The sequence below is a fragment of the Rattus rattus genome, chromosome 9 (genome assembly GCF_011064425.1).
Source record: "Rattus rattus isolate New Zealand chromosome 9, Rrattus_CSIRO_v1, whole genome shotgun sequence".
NCBI classification, from domain to species: domain Eukaryota; kingdom Metazoa; phylum Chordata; class Mammalia; order Rodentia; family Muridae; genus Rattus; species Rattus rattus.
In genome coordinates this window covers 59,519,455-59,529,734 of record NC_046162.1, presented here as the reverse complement: position 1 = coordinate 59,529,734, position 10,280 = coordinate 59,519,455, and the positions used below count along the sequence as shown (strand labels likewise).

General features: G+C 47.5%; 1 protein-coding gene and 1 pseudogene across 1 annotated transcript; both read right to left on the bottom strand.

Moving 5' to 3' along the window:
* Positions 1-2,927: 2,927 nt before the first annotated feature.
* Positions 2,928-4,676, bottom strand: LOC116910329 (transmembrane protein 92-like). Its single transcript, XM_032914189.1, has 5 exons — positions 4,671-4,676; positions 4,087-4,109; positions 3,530-3,613; positions 3,199-3,388; positions 2,928-3,029 (listed from the first exon to the last, which is right to left on the bottom strand). Exons 1-5 carry the CDS (start codon positions 4,674-4,676, stop codon positions 2,928-2,930), a joined length of 405 nt encoding a protein of 134 aa, XP_032770080.1.
* A 2,139-nt stretch (positions 4,677-6,815) lies between these two features.
* LOC116910328 lies at positions 6,816-9,688 on the bottom strand (annotated as a pseudogene).
* Positions 9,689-10,280: the final 592 nt, after the last annotated feature.

Genomic DNA, 10,280 nt, shown 5'->3' with positions numbered 1-10,280 from the left:
CCTCCCTCCCTTTTCCCAGAAAAAGAACAGAAAACAAGTTACCCATTGCCAGTGGTTAAGGGAATTCCAGACATGGTAAGGCTGATAGACTGGGCTCCAGGGAAAGCCTCTGCCTCAGGGAGTCCTCCAAAGTCAAAGACTTTTGCTTACCTCATTGCTGCTTACTCCTTGCAGACTGGAAAGCAGGCCAAAGTTCAGAGTGAGTGTGCCCAGGAACCAGGATTCCTGCATACTGGCAAAAGGGTCTATGAGCTTAGATAAGGGCAGAGTTAACACACTGGAATTGGGCAGGATCAAGGCTTACAGCCTAGCCAGAGCTCAGGGAAGGGAAGGAGAGAGGAGCTGGCCCTGCTTGAATTTGAGGTTGGAGGAATTGGGAGGTTAGGAAAGTTTGATTTACCAACTTGGTGAGTTAGAAGTTGCAGAACACTCTGGAATTGCCTCTGTTGTTCTGTGCTTAAATAGTGTTTAGAGCAGGGCGTGGCGACACACCGTTATCCCATCACTAAGTAGGCACAGCTCTGCTGAGTTCAAAATTACTATGATAATGTATGTTAGATCCAGGAAAGCCAGGGTTACAGGAGACTGAGCCCTGCAGATCTATTAGTTCCAGGACAGCCTGCAGAGCAAGTTCCAGGAAATCAAAGCGTAGGCAGAGTGGGACATGGGAAACAGAAGGCTGGGAATGGAATGGGGGAGCGGGTCATGGTCTTGATGGCGCTCAGCAGAACTCAGCTGGTTCTTCCATGTGGCTCTGGCTTCACAGATAGAAACAGAATGGATGACAGGGAAGATTGATGTTGTTTAACTGGAGCTGAGAAATGAGCTGTGATTAAGAAGAGACCATTGTCGCTGAGGTGAGGGGAAGTATTTCCAGTGAGCTCAAAGTTGCTGTGTTCAGGGATAGCCAAGGTTGTACCACATGCTGCAGCTGTACTTGCTAATGTGTGAGAGTCACCCAGGTGGTACTGGTTTTGAAGGCACAAAGCAGTGATGAAGAACACCTGAGGCTTGGAATTGTGAGAGAGCATGGAAGGCCGTTGGTGAAGGTGCAGCTTCAGTTGTAGTTGATGGTCCAGGACAGAAGAGGTCATGCAAAGGAACTGAGGCTTGGCACCATGAAGAGAGCCTATGAGAAAATATGGGTGATGCCTACTTCATTGTGAGGACCCCAGCATAGTGGAGATGCCAGTAGCATGAGATGATCGCCAAGAACAGCAGTGGCAGTTGAGTGGATCAACCTGAGCTTAGAGCACTACAGTGTAGGCTCACCTGTGACACCATGACTTCTCTAAACCCTCACCCACTTCTCGAAACCCTCAGAAACTGAGTGGGAACAGACTCACTCAGAGGCCTGGAGAGAGGGCTCAGTGGTTATTAATGCCTGCTACTTGTCAGTACTTAGGTTCAATTCCCAACACCCGCATGGCAGGTCATAACCATCTGAAACATCAGGGGGACCTGTGACCCTCCCACAACACCGATGAATACACATTTTAAACATGATATTCCAGCCAATGAACTTCAGGAGAGCCACTCTCTGCAGGCCAAGCACTGATTGGAAAGCCCTAGACCATCTTCAATATGGTGGGGGGGAAGGAGGCTGAGGTGTCCCTCCTCCTTTAGAAAGACTCCCACATCAAAACAAACCTGTCTACCCACACTCCCTCCATCACGACTTCTTTTCCCTGCACAGTAGCATTTTGTCAGCATCTACTGCTCTCGCTCAGAACCTGAATGTCCCTGGATTCCCTGTCTTGCCATCTTCTGTGGCAGCCAGAGGATCCCGCACTTGTAGCCAGCCTGCTCTACAGAGTGAGTCCAGGACAGACCCATGCCCTGCCTGCACACGTAAGCAGTGAGTTTCCCTAGTGTTGTCTGTCTGCAGAGAAACATTGGCCTTCAGCCCCCTGCAGGACACACAGTAACGACCACAGTAGGTGCCCAGGCCCCTCCAACAGGAACTGTCTTCATTCCCTTCCTCAGCCTCTGGACACTCCAAGCTCCAAGATGTCCTCAGTACCTCAGCCTCTGGACAAAACCTTCTCTTTAGGAGTTCACCTTGGGTGGGCTGTAGCATTAATGCCTGGAACCCACTCTCAACAGAAGGTGAAAGGTGGGGTCAGCCCCCCCACTACATCCAAGGGATTCTATTCGAGGAAATGAAAATTAGTGTTCCCTAGACCTCACTCCACACATTTCTGTTCATGCACGCTTCTCCATGCTTTCTCCCCACTTTACCTTCTCTAGAAGGCTGTTCTCTGAATTGTTACTCCCTAATAGTCCCATGACTAATCCAGTTCTGGTCTCCTAGGAAATCATGTCACAGGAATAGAGTAGAATTGTATTGTCTTTCCAGTTCATTTCTTTTGAACCCCCAAGATCCCAGGAAACACAAGGTCTAAGCTTCCCTTCACATCTTGGATTCTCCATCCTCCCAGCAGGTGCTCAGGGCAGTCAGTCACCATTGGAAGCAGCTGAAGTGTCTCCTTAGCCTCTGAACTGGTCCCCATCAGCACTTAGCAGCCAGACAGAACCTTGGCACCTGTGGTTTTTGCACTGCTATAGAGGTGCAGTGAGATCCTCTCAGCACAGGTATGGTTTGAAGAAGTCTCAGAGAGTCTGACCAGTTCAGTCTTCCAGGCACTGACTCGCTTCTGTAGAATGGCAGAGTGAGCTGTCCAGTGTACATGAGAAGACCACGACCAATGATTTTTTTATATCAACTACAGACTCTGCCAATTATTAAAATTCAACAGCTTTTATTTTGGGACAGAGATTACAGATCCAGGATAGTTCCCATGACAAAAGGGGAGGGGACAGCGGTATACAAAATCAATAAATTAATTCAAAGAACAAATGACAGGATGGGGTAGGCAGTCATTCCATGGTCTTTGGCTTCCTCCAAGAGGTTTGTGTGTTGTAGCTCAAATGGTTGCATAGCGAGTCCCTCTCCTCTGGCCAGTATGGCGCTCAGGCCTGAGACTGTAGGGAGGAGGTGGTTCTGTGGGTGTTGAGTTCAGGACAACCTGCAGGAGAAGAGGCACATTTGCTTTATTTGGAGTCTGCTTAAAAAAAGGACAAATGTGGTTGGCAGAGCCCTTCCCAGTCCATAGTCCCTCAGCCTGCAAAGCATTATTTCAGCAGGTTGGACAGCCAGCTATGAAACACATTAGGTATGGGGACAGAAAGACCCACCTGACTGTAGGTTGGTAGGGGATCCAAAGAGGTGACCCAAATGCTCTCTAGGGGCTCGATGGAGGGTGCATCTGGAGGAGTCTGATTATCTGCTGCTCTGAGGTCATGGTGTAGTCGTTTGCACTTGGACATCACAAGGCCACAGATGCACAGGAGGACGATAATGACCAATAAGGTGATGACCACGATCCTAGGGAGGTGGGCATGGTATTGTCATAAGTGCCGAGGCCATGCTCCCTTGTTCTGCCTCCTCCATCCCTCACCCTCACCCTGTCTCTGGTGAACCCAGCCCTCAGTGAATGATGCCCTGGAGGGGTGAACCAGTGCTTACCTGAGGGGGTCATTTTCAGGATCCCAGATCTTGCTTTCCTGACAGCATTCATTCTCACAGCATCTGAATCCTTTGGGGCAGTGTCTAGTCAGGACGAACAAGCATGGGGAGATACTGATGACATCGCAGCCTCAAAGAAAGGGTCCCTGCTTCCCTAGACACCTAGGCCCTCAAGTGCAAGTCACCCTTAGTGTGTGGGGTCCAGATCCCTCTGGGGCTCACTGGGAGGGATTGGGGTATGGACCTGAGACCTGGGTTCACAGTTCTCCATGGCAGTAGTGTGCCCTTGTTCCTCAGGCAGAGTGGTCTGCTGAGGATCTTACATGGTAGCCAGGAGTGCAATACTGACCATTTGTCTCCCCCCTCCCACCTATGGAAGGTTGGGAATTAGCAAGAGTTACAGACCTGCAGATCCCATGGTTGGGTAAGGTGACAGGGGCTGTGGTTTCAGCATAGTGATTTTAATTAGGTGTCTGTCACCTTATCCAGGGCCGCATCTGAGCACACACCTGACCCCCCTGCCTTTACTGACATCATCGACAACATCCCATACTTACAGCTCTTCACAGTTATTCACGGTCTGTGGGAGGAAAAAGACAGAGGTCAGAGTTCAAAGCCTGGGAGTTGGGTCTGGGATGTTAGAGTGCTTGTTCAGCATGGCAATAGTACTTGCTATTTAGTACAGAACTCAAGAGAAGGCTGGACTATCCACGGCTGCACAGCCAAGGTGAGTCCATATAGGAAACAGGAATCTATGTCTCAATAAAAACTAAAGCTAGATATAGTATATCGTTTCAGACAGGCCCTCCCTCCAACTACCATGTCCAGGTTCAACAACAGAAGCCTACCTCTGCCTACCCAAGTGCTAGGCTTAAAGTCTTGACTTACCAAGGGAGCCCCTAACAAGTTTGTATTGAGACAGGCAAGGGTCTCCCTGGCTTGTCCTGGCTAGCCTGGAATTCAGAGATCGACTTGTCTCTGCCTCCATCTCTTGGATTAAAGATGGGCACCACTGACCCTGGCTCTCTCTTACACACACAATTAGAAATTGTCCTATGAAGCTTCCCATAGTGGATCCTTAGATTCAGAGATTCCCAGAAAGCAACCTAAGCACCACGTTGCACCTACACCCTTGACTCACTGTCATCAGTCGACACCACTCTGGGAGTTCACTAAACACACTCATGTCCTATCCATCCTCAGGTCCCCATTGCAAACCCTTGCCCTGTATCCTTCAGTATTTTGAGACGCTCAGGGTCTCCATACAGAATCCCATGCTGTCATTAGCAGTACTGTGTAAGCTCTTAATTAGAACTCTCTTCCCTCAGGTATTAAGGCATTGCCCTCTCTGGCTACTTCACTTCAAACCATCACCATGTGTGGTGGTGCATGCCTCCAATCTGAGAACTCCACAGTTTCTAGGGCAGCTAGACTTAGACCCTGTGCCAACCAATGAAGACTAGGAAGGCAGCTTTGGCTTTTCCAATGATCCTTACGGTAGCCTTTCCCTTGTTAAAGAAAAGAGGAAAGGACAGGTGACAGTCACAGCTGGGTCATCTCCTCTCCATGCTCACAGTCCCTGTGTTCTTTGGTAAGGATGGGTACAGTAAGCAGAAGACACAAGGGCCCAGGAACTCATAAACATGCTCCTTTCTCTCGCTCTCTCCTCCCTCCCTCCCCCTCCCTCCTCCTCCCTCCCTACTCCATTCTTCCATTCTTTCTCTCTCTCTCTCTGTCTCTCTGTCTCTCTGTCTCTCTGTCTCTCTCTCTCTCTCTCCCCCTCTCCTCCCTTTCTTTCTCTCCCTCTCCCTCCCTTTCTTTCTCTCTCTCTCTCTCTCTCTCTCTCTCTCTCTGTCTCTCTCTCTCTCTCTCTCTCTCTCTCTCTCTCTCTCTCTCTCTCTCTCTCCTCTCCCCACTTGTCCAAATACCACTGTCTCGTCTTGGACTGTATTTTTTTCAAGACAAGGTTTCTCTGTGCACCCCTGGCTGTCCTGGAACAGGCTCTGTAGACCAGGCTGGCCTAGGAGTCAGATCCACCTGCCTCTGCGTCCCCAGTGCAGGGAATAAAGGTGTGTGCTGCTAACACCACTGGGCTCCTCTGCTAACTACATTTAAACAGCAGTTAAGGCAGGCATGGTAGACCCACCCTCTAACTCCTTTTAATTCCAATGCTGAGATACCAATGCAGATCTATGGTGAATTCACAGTTAGTACAATCTACATAGTGACAGCCTGTGTCAAAAAAAAAAATGACAGGTTTAATAAACTGGATCCGGATTATTCCCTGTCCCACCTTAACCATGTGGTCAGATCAGGATGGTTGGGAGCCTGAATATTAGTAAACATGGATTTATCAGATCTGATTGGTGTTTTGACAGCACTTGTACTTGGATCTGCAGAGAGGGGTCAAAAAAGGATGCAGAGGTACCAAATGGGAAGTGTCTTGAACCTGGGTTCACTCATACATGGCCTTGGATGGAGAATTAGGGGCTTCAAACAGCCAATGAGCACTGTTCTGGGGAGCTACTTGGGAAGCACCACCCAGAAGATTCTCAACCAAGATTGTAAATTTAATCCCAGTACTCCAGAGGCAGAGGCAGAGTTGAGGCCATCCTGGACTAACAAGTTCTAGTATATCCTCAGCTAGAGGAACCATGTCTCAAAAAACAAAAGAAACCAAAAGATTGTAGGTTTAAAAGGCTTCTTCTGACCACTTCTCAGTAAAACCTGCCAACCCAAGTCACTTAAAGAGTTTGAAGAGAAAGAGAACTCCAATCCTGCCTCCCTGAGATCACAGCAGGAGGTCACCCAGCCTAGGCAGCCAAGTTGACTGTGAGATCAAATTCAAACTAATTAGAGAAGAGAGAGAACCTCCACCTCCCTGGTACACAAACAGATAAGTCAGAGAGAACCAATAAACTACACCGCAAGGTCACCAGCCATGCAGGGTCAGGGAAGCAGAGACACCTAATCCAGACAAGCAAGACCTCAGGATCCTCAGCCTGACTCAGAGGCATGCAAAGGCTAAACCGGGGGTCAAAGCCCCTATTCAGGGCTGTGGTTGGAGCCAGTTCCCAGTTAACAACACAGTCCTGCCCAAAATAGGGGCCCAGGTTTACCCAGGGCCTCCTTGTGGACCCTACTTCCACTTTCCCCAAACAGAGTAGGAAGGAAGTTACCAATGCCTGTGGTTAAGGGAATTCCTGTCAAGATAAAGCTGGGACTGGGCTCCAAGGCAAGCCTCTGCCCCCAAAGAGTCCTCCAAAGTCACAGAGTCCTGCTTACCTCATTGGAGCTTACTCCTTGCAATCCGAAAAGCGTTCCGAAGATCATGGTGAGTGCTCCTGACACCCAGGCTTCCTGCATCCTGGCAGGAGGGCCAAAGAGCTTAGATGTGTAAGGACCCAGGAACTGGGCAAGACCTTACCAACTTCTCTCCACCTATGGGGCCCAGCCTCAGGATAAGAGTAGAGTTAACACAGTGGTGTTGGGCTGGACCAGGTCTTAGAGCCTAGCCAGAGCTCAGGGAAGGGAAGTAGAGAGGAGCTGGCCTTGTTGAGTTTGAGGATGGAGGAATTGGGAGGTTAGCAGAGTTTGATTTACCAACTTGGTGAGTTGGATGGAGCAGAACACTCTAGAACTTAGTCTGTTGTTCTGTGCTTAAATAGTGTTTAGAGCAGGGCATGGCCACACACCTTTAATCCCATCACTAAGCAGGCACAGCTCTGTGAGTTCAAAACTACAATCTATTGGATCCGGGACAGCCAGGGTTAAATTTCAAAAACCCAGTGGTGTTAGCACAAGCCTTTAATTCCCCAACACTCAGGACAGAAAGAGGTGGATCTCTGAGGCTAGCCTGTGCTATGGAGGGGATTCCAGGACAGCCAGGACTTCACTCAGAAACCCTTTGGGTGTCAGGAGGGGAAATGTCTGGGGAGGTGACTCAGGGGTTAGCAGCAGCTGTCCTTGGACCTGGATTCTGTGTCCAGCATCTTCATAGAAGATGGCTCATAATCATCTGTAAGTCTTCTTTTAGATCATCCCATCTTCTGAACTCTGAGGGCATTATGCATGCATATGGTGTACATACATGAGGCCAATCAATACTCATAGAAATAAAAATGACATAAATATACCTTAAACAAAACAAACCTTTAAGGCCAGTCAGGTGATTCAGTGGGGAAATGTCCTTACTTCCAGGCCCAAAAACCTGAATTTTTCTTTTGTTTTGCTCTTTGAGACAGGGTCTCTCTAAAAAGCCCTGGCTGTCCTGGAACTCACTACTTAGACCAGTCAATCCTCCGACTCACAGAGATCCCCCTGCCTCTGCCTACCCTATATAGAGATTAAGACATGTTCCACCCCATCTAACTTTGGAAAACTGAATTTGATCTCTGGTCCCCTTCTAGTGGAATGAGAAATTCAAGTCCATGCACTTGCCTGCAAACACACACACACACACACACACACAGAGAGAGAGAGAGAGAGAGAGAGAGAGAGAGAGAGAGAGAGAGAGAGAATGAGAACAAGGAGGGAGAGGGAGAGAGCTTGTGAGAGTGTATGGAAATCAATAAGTGTAATTAAAATATTTTTTATTATTGTTTTAGTTTGTCAAGTCAGGGTTTCTCTGTGTAGCCCTTGCTGTCCTAGAACTCACTGTGTATGCCAGGCTGGCCTTCTACTCAAGATCCACCTATGTCTGTATCCAGAGTACTGGGATTAAATGTGTGTGCCTCAAACTTCTGATATAAAATACCCTTTTTTAAAATGAGATTCACTGTAATTCATAGCTTTATTAAGAAGGAACCGATGTCAGCGCTGCTATGTAAACAATGACAAAGGTCAAGAAAAACACATCAGGGATTATGTAGACAGTAATATACATTGTCCTTTATATAATCAATGTATAATAGTTAAGGAAACTTTAATCCTTATTAAGCAAACATTTTTTGCATACACTGCCTTCTCTTTATCTTCCTGTGCCTTTATCAGTTGTTTGACTAAGCAATTCTGCCTGGACAGCTTTATCTCCTGGGCTATCTCCTGCGCCTTCTTAAGACCAGCCAATGCTTGATCATATTCGTTCAATCCTCGTCATCCTTGCGCTCTTCGAGATAGTGCTTTAGTGTTTGAAGGGTCCATTTCAAGAGCCTCCAAGCAACTGTCAATCGCCCCCTGCCAATTTGACATCTTCAATTCCCAAGCACCAATATTCAGCCGCACATGACTTAAGGCTCTAGGCTACAGTCTGGCTAGATCTGCTTTCTCAATAACAGCCTTTGAACTATCCACGTACCTAAAACCTTTGCATATTTTTTAATAGCCATCTCCCAGTGTTGAGACTTGAAAAAAGTATTTCCAATGTTTTTTAAGTCTTCGAATATTAATAAAATTTTATCTACATCCTTTAAGTCTATGTCTGAATCCTCGGGGAAATCTGTATGACAGTCACCAGAGCCGTCTTTGGGGAATATTCCCCAGTCATCCTCTTCCTTCAATTCTCCACATTCTGCAATAACACACAGTTTGGCAGGTTCTTCACCATTCACTTCTCCATTTTCAAGCATCCTTGCCACACCGAGTCCTTTCATTACTTGACCAAATACCACACGTTTCCCATCCACATGAGGAGTTGGGCCTGTTGTGATAAAGAACTGAGAACCATTTGTATTGGGGCCAGCATTTGCCATGCTCAGCAAACCCTCCCGATCATGCTTATAAAGAAAATTCTCATCTTCAAATTTTTCACCATAAATACTTTCTCCACCTGTCCCATTCTGATTTGAGAAGTCTCCACCCTGAATCATAAACTTCTTAATAATTCGGTGGAAAGGACATCCTTTAAAATGCAGAGGTTTCGGGGCTGGGGATTTAGCTCATTGGTAGAGCGCTTACCTAGGAAGCGCAAGGCCCTGGGTTCGGTCCCCAACTCCGAAAAAAAGAACCAAAAAAAAAAAAATGCAGAGGTTTCCCAGCTGTCCATCCAGTGCCCTTTTCTCCTGTACGCAATGCACAAAAATTTTCTGCAGTTTTAGGAACAATATCTACAAACAATTCTAAAACAATTTGTCCAACTCACTCCCCACCGATGTCCACGTCAAAGAAGACTCTCGGGTTCTTGGAATTGGAGGGCTTGGCTGCTGGGGATGGGTGGGACATCTTCACTGCAGGCGCTGGAAAGCCGGACACAAGTGCCTGGTGCACGAGAGGGGCTCAAACTCTATCACACGCCTACGTTACATAAAATACCTTTTAAGTAAGAAATTTAAATCCAGTCCAAGAAGTGGTGACATATACATTTAATCCTTGAACTTTCGAGGCAGAGACAAGTACATGTTTGAGTTCAATGCCAGCCTGGTCTACAGAGTGACTTCCAGGACAACCAAGGCTACTCAGAGAAATCCTGTCTCAATAAAATCAAAGTAAAGGAAAAAAATTGGAGAGATCCTCTCAACACTGGAGGGTGCAGTCCTTGCCAGACACAAGGGAGATATGGTAAGGGCGGGAGGCAGAGATTGTGGGAAAGGCAGGCCAGGGCACACAAAGGATAATGGGGTATGTGTCACATAAAAGGTGCCATTCCTTTGTGCTTTGTCCAACAGAGGAGGAAAAGACCCTGAGTTGGGGAGGAAACCCATTGGCACAGCATTCCCCACAGTACTGGGATGTTAGTGTTCCCTCTGTTTTGCAATTTATGGGGGAGATGTTGGCACATTTCCTTTCTGTCTAAAGAAAAATCATGGCTAAACAC

Excerpts from the sequence above, each read along its gene's own strand:
- LOC116910329 (XM_032914189.1), bottom strand. Across the intron at positions 3,389-3,529 it reads CCTGAAAATGACCCCCTCAG|GATCGTGGTCATCACCTTAT; the intron begins GTAAGCACTGGT and ends CCACCTCCCTAG. Across the intron at positions 3,030-3,198 it reads CCCTACCAACCTACAGTCAG|GTTGTCCTGAACTCAACACC; the intron begins GTGGGTCTTTCT and ends CTTCTCCTGCAG.